This window comes from Aulostomus chinensis, chromosome 7 (genome assembly GCF_037954235.1).
Source record: "Aulostomus chinensis isolate RoL2024-O1b breed Wild chromosome 7, RoL_Achi_v1.0, whole genome shotgun sequence".
NCBI classification, from domain to species: Eukaryota; Metazoa; Chordata; class Actinopteri; order Syngnathiformes; family Aulostomidae; genus Aulostomus; species Aulostomus chinensis.
The window spans coordinates 25,924,643-25,941,001 of NC_141326.1; the positions used below are offsets into that span (position 1 = coordinate 25,924,643).

Consider the following 16,359-nt stretch of genomic DNA (forward strand, 5'->3'; position numbering starts at 1 on the left):
ACCGCGAGAGTGTGTAAATGTTTGGCGCACCCTCCTCCTACTACCCGGGGTGATGGGTAGCCCTCCACCCAGCCTTCATATATTTCACCTGGGTGCCAGGCATCCTCTGCTGCTCCGCTGGGTTTTATTGGAGGTAATAAAATAAAGAAACCCTTTCGGAGCAGACCTTCAGCCCTGGCAGCTAAATACTGATTACAGCACAAGCCCCTGTAGTGCTAACAAACAATTAGAGGCCAGAGGAGGTTCACTTCACACCCGTCACTCAAATCAAAGTCTGCGTATGGGAGCACTTTGGGTTTTGGCCGAAAACTCCTGTAGTCGTTGAATAGTACTGCTCAAATAAATAAAAGCTAAGAGAGAAATCCGAGGCTTCTGAGAGGCGCCTTAAGAACTTTTCTTTAGATTTGTCCTTCGAGCAGCTTCACAAACCGCCCCCCCCCCCAAAAAAAAATTAACACAAAAATCAAACTGCTGTCCACAACTCTTATCTGGATAAAGAGTGAGGTATTGTTGCCTGATTACCGGGGTGTTGCTGCTGCTGCCGCTCAGCTTCCCTGCACCAATCCCCAGAGAACAATGTGAGGATGTGATTACTTTTGCTAATCTCGAGGTAAGCTGCCGTGCTTTGGCTCGTATTACGGATAGGAAAACCTTGATCTGCTACTGTTTGGCAAACAAATTAATCACAACCTGAATTTGATCATCACGTGATTTCTCCAAAGGATCCGATAGCTTAGAGTTGCTCAAAGGTGTTTTTTTTCCCCTTCAACAAAGAAGTCTCTGCTCTGGAGTTTCCTTCACATCACATTATCTTCAACATTTGCTCATCGTCATGGAACTGTAGATGTTCAGCACCCGAGAATGTTGAAATTGAACCTTTTGTTCATTATCACGAGTTTCGAATTATTAACACACACACAAAAAGACTTATCAGGCTTCTTCTGTTTCTTTCCTATCTGCTTCTCCGTTGTAACGCCGACACTGAAGTCCAGTAACCCCCCCCCCCTGTCTTTGTTTTTATGAATTCAAAACAAATTACTTTCTAAGTATTGTGACATCACTTTTAAATGTGATTTCAATTACAATTTCACACGTTTTCAGATGTTAGAACTGCATAAACTCAAATATTCGGACGGATTTTCTATTCACGGTAACCTTTCACTGCTGAGGCCTCACACGTTTGTGCTTGTCATTACCATTTCAATCGCATGAATGGAGGAATGGCTGAGCCACCTTTCAGTCAAGCCTGTCACGATCGAGACAATGTGGCCCCCTAGTGTTCAATTAATTCACTACACGCAGCCTGCTAAATTTATCTAAAGTCTGTACCAAACTCAGTTCAGTAGCTTAAATAAACCTTATATAATCTTGTACAATATCAGAAAATAGAGAATGAAGTACATCAGATTGAAGAAAAAAGTTGTGTTCTATCAAACATTCCCCTAAATTCTGCATTTGATATTTTATTATCTTAAAAAAAAAACGTAGTCCTTGAGGTCAGTGATTGTTTAGTGTGTATCAAGCTGTTAAATGCCTCACATATTTCTATATAGTAAGAAAATACGTCGGAACCGTGGTAAATAACGCATCTATGTTACACATTCTATCTAGTACAGTAGATGACGTACACCTCTGAAATACGCTTGTAAACAGAAGAAGAAGAAGCTGCAGTGACGTCATCAAAAGGAACATTATAGAGACCATTTAGAAGAGAGTTATCCTCGCTCATGGGCTTATCCCGTATTTTATTATTTCTCTAATTTCAATAAATAATCAAAACAAAATAAGAAAAGAGACAGGAAGTGTTCCGCCAGACGAAGCAACTTTTACATGCTGGACAGTTATCAAACCGGAAGTGGAGTGAAACATCTTCTATCGTAGAACATCTGGGCCGCGGCAAAAAAAAAATCTTTAAGTGGTGAGTTACACTCTTACAAATGAACACCAAATTACTTCCCTCTTAAAATTCTCTTCTTTTGTACGTTCAGTTAACGTTTTAAATAAGAAATTGGAATCTGGGTCAGTTGAGCAACGTCACTGGATGTGTATTTACATTCATTCGCTGCTAGCTTAGCCTGTTTTCAGACGATATCGGTGAACATCATGAAGCTAAGCTAATGATAATATTAACTCGCGTCTGATAACCAGCTGGACACGATAGTTATTAAAACCTGTCCTTTTATATTTTTCAGTATCAGGTCCAGTAAATCATTCATATGTGATCATTAAAGTATATTTTTATGTTGTCCAGGTTTTGACGGACATTTTCAATCATGGTAAGTAATAATTATTGATTCTAGTGATCGGTGGATGGGTGAGGCGTTTTCGTGCGTTAACGTTAGGTTCGATTCTTATCTCATAAATGTACTCGAATCGAAGTAGAATCTTTCCTCCTAAATGAGTTTGAGAACAGAAAGTAAAAGTAAAAATTTGCTTCAACCGAGACTTGCAAAATGGCATTTAACATAGCATCGGAAAATAACCCTTGTACACCTTAAACCCTCCCCTCTATTTCAAGCTTGTATACCCTCGACTACCACTCTGGTGTTGTTGTGAATGATGGCAAATTATAATTCAGCCATTACTGAAAGCTTAAAAGATACAAACTCCATGCTGCCTACAGTAAATGCATCATTCCTCTGAATACCTTCTTGTAGAGACGGATGGTGTCTTCAGGGGGAATGACACACGTGATCTCCGATGGTCCACCAGGAGCCGTCAGAGCCTCCGTTGCTCCTCAGCTCCTACCTAGACCCTGACCTCTAATGGAGGGATGAACATTATCAGGCTTCTTCTTTCACTCACCATGTTAACAAATGCTTCTTCTCCCTCACTTTGTGTTTTGATGGAACCCCCCCCCACCGCTCCAGACACTCCTAGAGGTGTCCTGCTGGGTCCTCATCCTAGCCTTCATATTGATCAGGGATGAATCACGATGCCAAAAAAAACAGAGATTTTACCTCTAACTTATTACCTGTCACCTCCTGATGTACAGTGACACAAAGACATCCCATGGTTTAGTCACCAAAGAGATGTTTTGGCAAGGGAGCCAAGTCCTCTGCCTTCCTGTCTATTGTGTAGTAATACCGTGTTTGTACACTGGGTGGCAGATGCATGCTGTTGGCGGCATTAATGCAGGAGGAGCACCAGTGTTCTTCCTGGATTGAAAATACCTTTTTTAAATCTTAGAGAGCAACAAATGAAGCAGCAGAAAATGAAGTCTTGAGATGATAAAGTGGTTTGCACAGCCCGTCACTGCAGCACCTGAGTAACTTGCTGGAAAACCAGGAACTAATAAATGAAAGTAGCACTGCATCCACTTTTTATATCGGCACTAACTTATGACACCAAGATTTCACAGAATCCTGAGTCAGCACATAAGTGTTCAGCTCTGTGACTGTATTTTGAAGTTTGATCACTCCTTGATAGGCTTCCTGTTTCTTTCTAGTCCCGTCGATATGATTCTCGGACAACCATCTTCTCACCAGAGGGTAAGAGTTATTGAAGTGTTCTTTATTAAGGAACTTGTATTTTTCTGCTTTTTGCGCTAATTTATTGCAGAGAATACGATTTGGCCTTCTGTAAACAAGGAGCTCATAGATTTTGTGCATTGTTGTTGATGTGTCGGACTCTCCGTTCTGACATCACCGTGTGTCACGTGCAGGCCGTCTGTATCAGGTTGAATACGCCATGGAGGCCATCGGCCACGCCGGCACCTGTCTGGGGATTTTAGCCAACGATGGAGTTCTGCTGGCCGCTGAAAGGAGGAACATTCACAAGCTGCTGGATGAAGTGTTTTTCTCTGAGAAAATCTACAAGCTCAACGAGTGAGTTACTAACTGGAGGTGGATTACTGTCGTGTCTGATTAAAAAAAACAACAGCAAAACAAAACACCACCACCAAAACAAACAAATACACAGTAAATGAATAACTGAATGAGCACCTGCTATCTTGCAGAGACATGGCGTGCAGTGTCGCAGGAATCACCTCAGATGCCAACGTTCTGACCAATGAGCTGAGGCTTATAGCCCAGAGGTGAGCTCCAGCACTGAAGCCAGGCAGGATCAGCCTTCTCAACACCTGCTGGGAAGAAACCTGACCATGGACATGGTGTTTTGTGCTGTTATTCCAGGTACCTGCTGCAGTATCAGGAGCCAATCCCCTGCGAGCAGCTGGTCACGGCCTTGTGTGATATCAAACAGGCCTACACCCAGTTTGGAGGTAGATCGAGCAGCATTGTGCTATCAGTTAATATCATGCAGACGTGGAGGTTGTTTGCTTCACTCTGAAACACAGACGGGAATGGTTGAACTCCTTGTTGCCTCGTGGGGCCTCCTGAGAGGTGCTGACAAAGCTCCTCCACCTCCCTAATACACCAGGTTTTGGCCTCTAATTACAGCTGTAAGCACCAGACGGGATTCAGTGTCTGTCCGTGATTGTTGTGCGTCTTGTGCATGCAGGAAAGCGTCCCTTTGGCGTGTCGCTGCTCTACATGGGCTGGGATAAACACTATGGCTTCCAGCTGTACCAGAGTGATCCCAGTGGAAACTACGGCGGCTGGAAGGCCACGTGCATCGGAAACAACAGTGCTGTAAGTCTCACAGGACCTCTGCAAAACTCCGATGAGGAGTTGAGGCATCCACTGAATTTTCAGTTCTTCAGTAATTAAGCTGCTATTCCAGATAATGCCTCTGGGGGGTGGGGTGGGGGGTAGCTAATGTAGAATTTTATGAATTTGTTGAAAAAGCATTGGCATCGATGTGTTAAATCCTTGTTCAGATCATTCACTTTATAGCCCAGTAAGCTTGTGGAAGTGTGCTGCAGTTTATTATAGATGGCGGTGATCTGCCCCCCGAGTGCGGACTCTTGGGATCCGGCTTATTGTGTGAGTCCTGATTCACGGAGGCTTTGTTAATCTCACCCAGCATTGTCTGAACACTCACCAGCCAGTGGTGTAACATGAGTGGAGGCACGTTTAGTGTGAGGAAACTCACACCTGAACCTGATGTTGGGCCGTTCTAACCTTCTCAGGTGGAAACGTGAGGCATCGATGCGGCTGTGTGAGTGATGTGAGTTTTCTCCGTCTCTCTCCCTCTCTCTGCCGTCAAGGCGGCGGTGTCCATGCTGAAGCAGGATTACAAGGAGGGAGGGATGGCGCTGTCCTCAGCCCTCGCCCTCGCCATCAAAGTACTCAACAAAACCATGGATGTCAGCAAGCTGTCTGCAGAGAAAGGTGCCTTTACATGTACAGGTTTAAACTGATATTCACATCTTCAAAAAGGCAAACATACCGGTGGCTTTGCCTGTGCACTCTGTGTCTTTAATAATACATCCTTCTCTGAAAAAAAATCAGCTTTTTTGAGCGGCGCCTGGTGCCTCTGTGTTTGTGTTTGCTTCAGTGGAGATCGCCACCTTGACCCGTGAGAACGGGAAGACCTGCATCAAGGTGCTGAAGCTGAAGGAAGTAGAGGAACTGATCAAGAAGCATGAAGCTGAAGAGGCCAAAGCTGAGAAAGACAAGAAAGAGAAGGAGCAGAAAGAGAAGGACAAGTAGTGCTGACTGGTGGTGTGTGTGTGTGTGTGTGTGTGTGTGTGTGTGTGTGTGTGTGTGTGTGTGTGTGTGTGTGTGTGTGTGTGAGAGAGAGAAGAGAATAAATGTGAGTGTGTTGGTGTGTATGTACAAATTTCTTAAAATAAATCTAAAGGGTAACGTGATGTGTCTTATTCTGTTGTCTCACATTCACGCACTCACGCTCCACATCAGAGGTGGGACATGTAAACGGCTCAAGCTCTTGTGCTTTGTACTGATGTCAGGTCAGCCCCCTGACTACCTTCAGTACAGATGACGAGGCGTAACAGTGGCGTGATACTGACTGGGACAGGCTGTGGAGAAGACGACTCGGCTTTTCACTTGAGTCATGCATAATCTCAAGAGATTATGGTCTGCTTGGTCGGGTTGGTATTTTATACACAGCTCAGATTTAGAAAATTAAGACCCCATTCAGAGTAAATTGCATGGTAAAGGTTATGCTTTAGGGTGTGGCTACCTCATGATTGATCATTATTACCATGGTAACCTGCCTGTGCCCCAGTCTGAGCCACCATCGCTCCTCTTCAGCTCTGGATTCCCTTAAATCTCCCCCTGGTGGTCGTGGTTTGCCGGACATAGCAGCTCATGTCCAGAATACCGAATAGATAATTGTTTTGGTTCAATTAAAATGTAAACTTGGACTCATCTGGGCAGTTTATCTCTAAGTCTTGGTATGAAACACTGTTTTAAACTAACACACACATAATATTAGATTTGATCCGTGTAAAGTCTGAAGGTACATCATCTACAATTTGTACGCGGAGATCCTTTGATGCGAGGTATATTTATAGTTTTTATCAGTCTACTTGAAAGGTCCAAGTTGATGCTTGTATGACTGACAGTGATTTCTAGTTTAAATCACTTTGGGATTAGAGTTTGATGCGTTTGCTCCGTCTGTTCAAGGAGGAGCAGATGGTCTTTGTGTATCCTGCATGAATTGTGTAATAGATACTTTAAAGTGTTATGAAATCAGAGATTAATGATAAATGTATTCATGTGTGTGTGTGTGTGTGTGTGTGTGTGTGTGTATGTATATATATATAGAGAGAGAGAGACTCAGTGTTTCCAGTCTTAGTTCACTTGGTCTTCAAATTAAGTGTTTAAAGCTCCGTGTAGAACAGCAATTAAAGGAACTTTAGTCCATCTCCCACAATGGGCCTCGTTCAATAGCGCCTATGTGTCCTTTTGTGTAGGATTTCTTTAACCCCTAAATTCAGTCTTACAGGCAGGAAGCGAAGCCTGGTGGCCAGTTGCAACTCCTTCCCTCTGACATTTATTGTGCACCTCTTGTAAATGTCATTCACCGAGGCTTGCAAAGACTGTCATGGTTAGGAGAGGGTCTTTGCTTCCTGTCTGTAAGAACAATTCAGGGTTAAAAAGTCCTCAATTTTGTAAGAACACTTAAAGAATGAGGCTCAATGTTTGGATAGAGAAACTGGACATCTCAACTTTTACACCTCTGGGCAAACCACCAAATATTATTAATACCACCATGTTGTTTAAAGATACGATCCAAAGCTCCTAGAGGGCAACTAAATGGAACCTCCTGCTGTCCACAGTGTCAAGAATAAAGAATAATTGATTAAAAAACTTCTTTTAAAACAAAAGTGGTAATTTTTAGAACCGAGACACGATGGCAACCAAAATAAGGCGGATACTGTAAATAGAGGAGGTAGATTTGCAGGTTTTCAAACAGACAGAAGAGTATGGGTGCTTTTTTGTTTCGAGCTGACTCAGGAGCTAATCTCCAAACAGCTCACCAAACGCTGCAACGTCCCCAGTCAGTGGAGCTAAAGATCTATTTTGAGCTGTCAGGCCAGGACGCTCTCAGCTGAGCTAAATCAGCCTCTCTAATGCTGCAGCCTGCTTTTAAACCTTTGTTCTTCCCTCCTGCAGGAGGGAGCGAGAGAGAGAGAGAGAGAGAGAGAGAGAGAGAGAGAGGATTAATCTCATTCTGAGAAACTGCATCATTCAGTATCGTGTCATTAACAAAAGAAGCCAATTACTAAACAAGCCTCTAAATAACCAGACTGACTGGGAAATTCTGAATGATCAGGAAATGAATCTGATTTCATTTAAACTAATGGGTAGGATCAAAAGAATAATATATATATATATATATATATATATATATTTAAAGGTATATATATATTTAAAGGATTCTGAAGTCAGATTATATCACATAATCCAGTTTTGGTTCCAGATCAAACACACTTTATGTGTTCAAACATTTCTAGTTTGATTGACATACCTTTGATCTGAAAAATCCAGATTATCCTGATCCCAGCAGAGGGATTCAGGGTGGAGGGAAATGCAATAAGATTCCAAAATTGGTCAAACAATACAACATTTGTGTGATGGAGTGTGATCCATCCACAATTCATCCCAGTTTGGCCATGGCAGTGGCATCACGTGCACATTCAACTTCAACACAAATGAAGATATATTGGAAACTTGATAATTTACCCTTTTGTGATTTAAAATGTGTCTTTGAATTATCAAAGGCATGGATTTAGGGAACTTAATGACCCCTGTTAATTAAAAAGATGTAAATTAAATGTTTTTTTTTATCGTAGCTGAAAGCCGGAGGTCAGAAGCATAACGATTTTGACTCGTCCGTCAGCTCATCCATCAAACGAATTTTTGTGATTAGGCACACACGTCCACTGGATTGGCTGACAGCGGTGGTCAAAGGTCAAGGTCACCTCACATTTCAGGAACATGTTGAGGAAACCTCTTCAAATACAGTACAAATTGTCTACTGGGATTAAAGGATGATCTGAAGAAAAACTTGGAGGTCAAAGGTCAGGATCAAACTGCTTTAGGTGATATTTCTTGTTCACTCTGGACAAAACTAATCCAGATTAAAATCTTTAGAAAATGTTCACTTTTGTTGGGTCTTTGCAAGTTGATGTTTCATCCAGAACAACTGCACTCAAGTCAGCCACTCAAGCTGTGTCACTAATCCTTCAGACTCAAAGTCAAGAGGCACATCGTCCTCTCCTGACCTTAATCTCACACGGATTTTACATAAACTTGCCTGGGATTGAGGTGGATGGATTGTTACCGCATCGAAAAGGCATTTCCCAGAAATTGCCTTTACATGGACTTGTACCTCGGTTATCAGCATCCAGTTAGTGGAATTAAACCAGCCAGTCAGAAGCTAATCTCCTCGACACGGACTTGGTTTTTATATCTGCTGAAGGAACCCCGCTGCAGATCAACTGCTTCAATAAAAATAGACCGTTACCAAAGAGGAGCATCACATCAGGTCCATAGCAGGATGGGTGTTATAACCTCGGCTCACTGCTGGAGAGTGTTGCTTTCTTGAGAAGTCAGAGTTTTTAGTTTCAACGTGATGATTAATGAACACACAAGCAAACAGAAAATATAAGAGAATCATCTTTATTGTCCCCCCCCACCCCAAGAAAAATATTCATCCAGAGTATACAAGTGTGGATTGTCATTAAGTCGTTGCTAACTATGTCACCAAGAACAAAAAAATAAATACCTAAACTATCACAATAAACCATAGAGAAATATACATACATAAAAATATACCTCTGAGAAAATTAATATATTGATAGCTAACAGCTTAAAGTCAAGGCTCAATCAGTAGCAATGAAGACTGAACACATGCAGAAGAAGAGCCCCCCCTCCCCCCGAGCCGACATGGAACCCTGGTGTTTGAGGCAGGAGGTATGGCTGACGTGGGGAATGTATTGCTTTAAATACCATACTGGGTTTGGATGATCAAATCAGGGCGACTCCAGACAACAGTAGACTGGATTCTTTGGCGTTTTGTTGAATGTCATTAAAAAAAACAAAAAAAACAACTCACAAATCTGATAAAGGAAATTATCTAAATTGCATATAATTCCCCTTCCATGAGGTCCTTTTCTGCGCGGGGTGAACTGTGGAAGGTGGACACATCCTTCAGTAAGACTCAAGAGTGACAAATGTTAAAATTGCACTCTCCTCTTCAGGCACTAAAAGCCCCGGTTCAATCGGTGCAGGGTGGCCGGTGAGTTTGTGTCTCTCGTGTAATACGACGATACTGCGGTCACACAACGAAGCATCTGGTTTGTGTCCCCCGGGCGCGGACACAGAGCTCAGCCGAGTGTTTGACTCCCTGACCAGGGCTTGACGTTGAGACGTTCAAACATTTGATATTCTTGATTAATAAAAGCATTTTAATTTCTCAGTGTCTTCGACTTTTTCGTTGTTTTTTTTTAAATGACAATTATTCCATCCAACGCTAAAATAAAAGTCTTGCAAAGTAAATTTGTAAGGGTTGCCAAAGTACAGCGTTAATTTTGATTATTATACAAAAGATTGACATGCAAGAATTTAATTAACTGATTCACACTTGGCAAAATCAATGTCAGTCAAAACTGATCTACAATCAAATTGAATCATAAGAAATTAATTCATTATATTCATTTTTGAAATCCATTGATAGCCTTTATGTTTGTCTAATATTTAGACAAGTTATAAGGGCTGTAAATATTTAAATCATTCCTAGCAAACACAACATTTTTTTTGCTTGATTTTGAAAAAAAAAAAATCTCAAGTGGTTTTTGCCTCATAACGAGTAAAATAATCTCTCGGCGACGTGAGAAAACGTTGAATAAAGAGGACATTGTCTTTGAGTCAGATGCTACTGAACACAATTCTGGCATTTATTAAGTTTAGTGGGATTTTTCTCTTTTTTGGGCAATAAAATTGGACAAATGTACTTGGCAGGAGTTGATAAGGATCACCTCCATGAAGAACACATGCTGCTGCTCAAGTATTTTCAGAGTCCCGTTTCTTTAGGCGTTCCTCTGCTCAACAGTTAAGACTTACAACTTTATTTCTTAAATTCGATAATGGTAGGTGTATTTTACAAAACACTTTTGAGCACACGTGAATAGATGCTGATCTGCGTGACTATGATGTGGTGGTCACACACCAGGCTCAAACTGAAGACAAAAATGGACCGAATTCAAACATTTTAATGCAAAGCTCCATTTACAACCTCGCCGTTTTAACCAACCGCTAATCATCATTATGCGTCTGTGCGACATGAAAAGTAAAAGCCATCCGCTTCAGCTCATCAATCGCTGTCGGCTTGATAGATAGGAGACGGCGTCAATCACTCACTCACACACACACACACACACACACACACACACACACACACCCCCCTTCTTAGCTTTGACTGCAGCTACATTGCTGTGTGATTATGGAGTAGCTGAGCGTGAGCGAAGTGCCGTGGAATGATGTCTTTGACCTACAACAGGAAGAACAGTTTCCTCCATGTTAAATGTAACTGTTCAGGCTTTCACCCGTTTACATTATTTAGCATAACAACGTTGTATCGACTCCTCTTTATAACCCAACCAACACAGCGTGCACGGTGTACACAGCACGCCAACACAAAGTTTCTTCTCTTATAAAAAGCTGTCAGGAGAGATATGCCATGTTAATTTCTCCTCGATGTCAAACAGTCTTATTGATGACACACAAAGCAGGAAAATAAAAAATGCCAAGATGTGAGTGATGACTTCGTTCAACTCATGTTTCTCCCATCTGCATTCATCCTTGGGGAACAAAAGGAGTGGAGTCATGTGGAAATCCCACCACCTCCCCTCCTCAGTTCTAAATAGAAAAAGGTGATTCCTGCCAGTCAGCAGTGAGGAATTTCTAAAGGGTGAGGAGGGGGTTGATTCAGGGCAGCGGAGTAGAGAGTATGGGGAGGGCGGGAGAGGGTGAGTCAGGAGACAGTGGCAGTTACTCCTCATCTGAGCTGCTGTTGTCCAGAGAGTAAACCATGAAGGCCAGGTCCGGCCGGGCTGGTATCGAGGGGGTCCCTGGCTTTACCATCTCAAAGCCCATGTAGTGGAACGTCTTGATGATGGACACTGACGAGGAAATGAGAGCTTTCAGTGATGCAGCTACAGCAGACACACAACATCGTCTGTACGTCAAAGATCAGGAGTTCTTACATCGATCCTCTCTGCCTTTATGGAACCACAGGAAGACGTAGTTAACTTTGAGCTTTTCTTCAGCAAACTCCAGCAGAGCAGTCAGCCTGAGGACCCATGGAGAGACAGAGACAGTGAACGAGTGAGGGGGAGTGGCCATGACGCACTTCTCATCTTTACATAAGCGCTGCATCTTTACATAATAATGCAGTGGCAGCTGCAGTGCTGGACTGGCTGCGTGCCCACAGCAGGCAAGGTTGCACTGTCCGGGCATCAATTACAGCTGAAAAGAAGAACTTCATAGTTCCCCTTTCAAGGTGCCACATCCAGAGACACGCATGTAAAATTTGGACACGTGTGTAACGTCAAAACCTCCTACAGGACTGTGGTGCAATCAATGACCTGAGCAGAGTTCATATGTAGATGTTTACCGGTGACATTTCCAGAGCTGCTTCTTGCTTTAGAGGCAAATTTTCATCAACAAGCTTTTCTACATGTAAACACACACCAAAAAAAAGACCACAGCATGTTTAGCTGAGATTGATGACCTGCTACGTGGTTTCATGCAGAATAACCCTTCATGCAAAGTAATGACCTATAGATTTCTCAGTCAATACTAACTGAACCATAAGTACTCAAATACAGAGGTTCCCAAACTGGGAGTCAAGGCCCCCTAAGGGGTCATCGGATTTCCAGAACAAACAGAATACAGTATATTTTCAAATTCTGTGACTTTTGCAGGGTTCTATAACTCAACTCAAATCTTCCAGGAGAACTTTCAAATAAAAAGCCATCCAGAAGCAAGATGGCTTTCTCTCCAAATGCTTTAAAGATCCTCATGCAGTTGTGTGTTTTTTTTTGTGTTTCAAGAACATCATCAGTCATTCCTGCTTACCCCTCTTTGCTTCCATCCACCAGCGGCCCAGCAGGAATCTCCAGGAAGAGGCTGTCTTCAGATAGAGCCGTATTCCAGAAGGCCGAGCGGCGCTCGCTCAGCTGATAGTGGAAGTGGAGAAGAGAGTGGTTTCCATTGACTGAAGCAGCCTGTGTCACCGTTAACTTGTCATCCTGGAGTCGTAAAGCAAACGAAGAAGTTCAAGTTTTCATTCACTTGTGTCTGGTCACACTAGAAAACTGTGTTTCCTTCAACACAGAGGCAGCTCCTGAGAGGAAGTGAGGGAAGGAGTTTCATCTGGTGAGTGTAATGAGGAAGTGGTTGCTGCCACTTCGTGAAGCAGCTCTTTAATATCGGGTCTGAGTGTAGATTCTGCGCCTGCCTGCCAAACACTACTCGTGTCAAACAGTGCTTTAAAATGTGACGACACAGAATTTGAGGGGAACAGAGTCTCACACTGTATCCATGTGCTTCCATTACAGCTTGATAACATTGTGTGAGCGTCAAGCCAGCTGTTCACTGACTTCATTAGGTCTCATAAAGTTTTTAATGATTGATATGAGCATTGCTGAATGAAGCATTACAGAAAAATGTCATCAGGTTGAAATTCTGACTTCAGAGTTGTCATGAACGCGGCGTACGTTCCTCACCTGTAGACAAAGTCAGGCTCTCTATTTCCAAAGTATGTTTATAGAAAATTTTAGACAATTCTGTGGGACAAAACATCCGTTTCACATTCAAGCTTTGCAGGTTGGTATCAAGTTGAGTTTTAGGTTCATATTTTGCCAAGAGTTGCAGATGCAGAACTCGACTCATTAACAGATCAAATGTGTGTGGTAACTGAGACACCACACGTTCAAATTTAAGACTTTAAGATCTAAATACCTTAAAGGTCATCACATTAACATGTTTTATGGACCTGGAGACACCCTGAGAGTTATACTGTGTTTAAAATTTAAAAACAAAACAAACAAAAAAAGCAATTTCAATAATGCATGACTGACTTCAAGCTTCAAATCTGATTTTAAATGTTAATGTTAGTAAATGTTAGAGAGGGGTTTTTGCTAGGGATGCACAGATGAGGACATTAATATGGTGGTTGTGACGGCTCTGTCTGATCCTAAATCTCTAATCTCCCAGGGGACAGCCGGTCACATGTCTGGGGTGCAACACAACGCACCAACACACAAAACACTTCATATTTAGGAGAAAATGCTTATATTTGGTGTTTTAGTTTTTGATGCTGTGCAAAGTATGTGAGATTTTGAAGAAGAAGCCAGGTGAATTAAATAATTTGGTTGTTGAATTCACCAGTTTGATAATGAGGAGACAGATTAAAGGCTTTTTTTTCAACAAGAATTTATTAGCAGGGTGTTCCTGTACTCAGTGAGTCAGAAGGGTCCCGGGGGAATGGAGCACTTAGCACAGTTATTAACTAAAGTGCTTACAGTCAATGAGGACAACACGGGTGCAATTTAGACCCCATCAGCGCTTGTACAGCACTTATCTGGGACATACAAGTTAAATTTAGGACGGTTCAAATTATAATGAAACGTGCGACCTGGTGTAAATGCTGTATTATCAGGAGTGAGTCCCAGGATACCACCGGCTTGTTTTCATTGGCTTTTACTTTTTTTTCACGGTGATAGACACGACACCAAGATTTGATTTAAGACTCACCTTGTGTAGTAGCACACTGAGAGTGTGATCCCTGACCGTCCCTCGCCCACCCGGGATCTTCAGCTGTGGGTGAGGGGCATCAGGAGCACCACAGAGGCCCCGGAGCCTGAGGGATGGAGCTGGGCAGCAGGGACCCCGCTAACCAGGAACTGCAGAGAGAAAGAGGAAGTTGGTGTGTTATCCCACCACGGAAGCTCATGATCGCTTTCATGCCCATTGAGAGGAGAAGAAACTAGTTCTGGAAACAGATTAAAAATGTCCCAGGCTTTTAACACAACATTATCATATTGTTTGGTCTCAGAATCTGTTTAACTCTTCAGTTTAACATGGAACTATTATGTCCACAGACTGCTTCAAAATTGTGAGTTTGCCATCGGGTGCTGAGCAGAAGTGCTTTTACTGGTAGTTTGGTTTGAAAACAGCAACCTGCAGAAGCTGGAAGTTAAACTATGAAAGTAATACAAACTAGCTTGTTTCAGATGAACAGCGAAAACAATCGGATTACTCCAAAACGCCACGGTCAGCCGAGGAAGTCAGTGATAATCCCCACGAGTCACTAGAGATGGGCGATGTAGATTTTAAACTCTAGATGCACTGAAATATCGACTGTGAATGGTATTGGTTGGTACTAGCCTAGTTCAGATCAGGTTAAACTGTGTTCACTTAAATGCACGAGCCTGACTGTGTGGTCTTTAAGCGTGGGCCTGCTTTGAACTTGGGCACCGCAGCAAAACAGTGGGGCAAAAATGTCTACAGCAGCGTGATCCTGACAATACAAAAGTCTTCTCATGGGGAGGACTTGTAACAATAACCGACTTGTGATATAAGGATACCCTATTTTGATTTATTACTAAAATTATAGCTGCTTTAACTAGAGTGAACTGAAAGACTTGAGTGCTAATGTCGGTCTGATGTAAACTTCTCAAGACTGTTGCCTCACACGCTCAGAGGCCCCAGGGTGAACATATTTGCTCCTGTCGCAGTAACGAGCAGGAGGCACCTGTGGCAACACGTCCCACCTCCACGCGATGAGTTAACGTGTTCAAACTGTTGGTGTTCCAAGTATCAGTTGAAAACAAGGTGAAGTTGGAACAAAATGTCCACACTACCCTTTGAGTCTATTCCTCCAACAATAGTTGCTCCAACTGCGGTTGAGTTTCTAATACAGCTCAACTGCACAACTGTGGCCTTGAATCAGAAACCCTGTGATCAAGGAGGACAGGTTGGGTTGGCTATTTTTAGATTCTGGTGCATTTCTAAAAAGCCTGCGGCTGCAAGTCAAACAGATTGCAATCATTATGCACAAACAAAGAACAACAAGCATGTGATATGGAGTTCTGCAATTTACAGGCTGACTCCCCTGAGAAACCTTCTCAGGCTATTTGTTTATCACCAGCCAGCCACACAGCCTATGATTTATCATTCAGACAGTTGGCAGGTTATGCATGTGGTGGAGGGCATGTATCATAAACAAGCGCGTGATCTGTAAACACCTCCGCAAATAGCTCGCCAGGCTGCCGGGATCACGCATCTTAAGCGTTTTGAGTTACGGTCATGTTGCAGACGTGACGGCAGCCAGCCAATGCTGCCAGACAGAAAGATGAGGTCTCATTCTGTCCAATGCTGGCCTATCAGGTGACCACATTCGCTCCCTGCCCACCTAGTTTGTCCCTAAAACATTCCTGCACAGTTACTGAAACATTTACACATGACATTTAAGGAGTCTTTCACTGTTGCACTGCAACAGGTTGACAGGCCTGTTCTCAGGTGAATTATCAGAAACATGCAGCAGGGGAACACTGGCTGGGCTTATCCGTTTTCCATGAGCAGGAGCAGCTGTACCATACAGGTAACCCCGGTTACCTGATCAGCATAGCGACGAGCCAAGAGGGTGAGCAATGGAAAATAAAAGCTTATTATACCTGGCCTGTTGACTTTGTAGCAGAAACTGCACACACCCTTTTTCTTCATCTCAATACATAAACATGGAGGAAAAATATGACCTGCTGTCTATTTGCTTTCTCTGTAAATTTGTTTCACTACTTTCTTAGTTATCTTTCTGTACAACATCCTTAACCAAAACTAGCAAATGTGCAACTCTCCAGGGTTAAACAGATACTCATCGATATTGACACTGGCTAAAAAAAGGAAAGAAGAAAGTTCACAATCACTACAATAACTGTGCAGTACAGTAGTGTAGGGCAGTGGATTTTAAGTCTCCTCC

At 42.7% G+C, this 16,359-nt stretch overlaps 2 protein-coding genes across 4 annotated transcripts; one reads left to right on the plus strand and one right to left on the minus strand.

Moving 5' to 3' along the window:
* The first annotated feature begins 1,704 nt into the window (after window positions 1–1,704).
* On the plus strand, window positions 1,705–5,726 carry psma4 (proteasome 20S subunit alpha 4). Of its 3 annotated transcripts, none has more exons than XM_086207887.1 (9): window positions 1,705–1,918; window positions 2,252–2,276; window positions 3,449–3,491; window positions 3,665–3,827; window positions 3,959–4,036; window positions 4,134–4,222; window positions 4,462–4,592; window positions 5,111–5,234; window positions 5,401–5,726. In XM_086207887.1, the coding sequence occupies exons 2-9, from the start codon at window positions 2,274–2,276 to the stop codon at window positions 5,553–5,555; spliced, it is 786 nt and encodes a 261-aa protein (XP_086064013.1). In that variant the 5' UTR covers window positions 1,705–1,918; window positions 2,252–2,273; the 3' UTR covers window positions 5,556–5,726. The 3 variants fall into 3 exon arrangements, with proteins under 3 accessions (XP_086064013.1, XP_086064014.1, XP_086064015.1); XM_086207888.1 differs by lacking the exon at window positions 1,705–1,918 and adding an exon at window positions 1,921–2,019 and having other exon boundaries at window positions 2,193–2,276; XM_086207889.1 differs by lacking the exon at window positions 1,705–1,918 and adding an exon at window positions 1,923–2,019.
* A 3,254-nt stretch (window positions 5,727–8,980) lies between these two features.
* oaz2a (ornithine decarboxylase antizyme 2a) lies at window positions 8,981–16,009 on the minus strand. The gene is given in 6 exon segments (XM_086207958.1): window positions 8,981–11,497; window positions 11,582–11,667; window positions 12,456–12,628; window positions 14,136–14,216; window positions 14,218–14,284; window positions 15,999–16,009. Coding segments are annotated over 6 exon segments (549 nt in total). The 3' UTR covers window positions 8,981–11,366.
* Between the last annotated feature and the right edge of the window lie 350 nt (window positions 16,010–16,359).

Excerpts from the sequence above, each read along its gene's own strand:
- psma4 (XM_086207887.1), top strand. Across the intron at positions 3,828-3,958 it reads AAAATCTACAAGCTCAACGA|AGACATGGCGTGCAGTGTCG; the intron begins GTGAGTTACTAA and ends GCTATCTTGCAG. Across the intron at positions 4,037-4,133 it reads CTGAGGCTTATAGCCCAGAG|GTACCTGCTGCAGTATCAGG; the intron begins GTGAGCTCCAGC and ends CTGTTATTCCAG.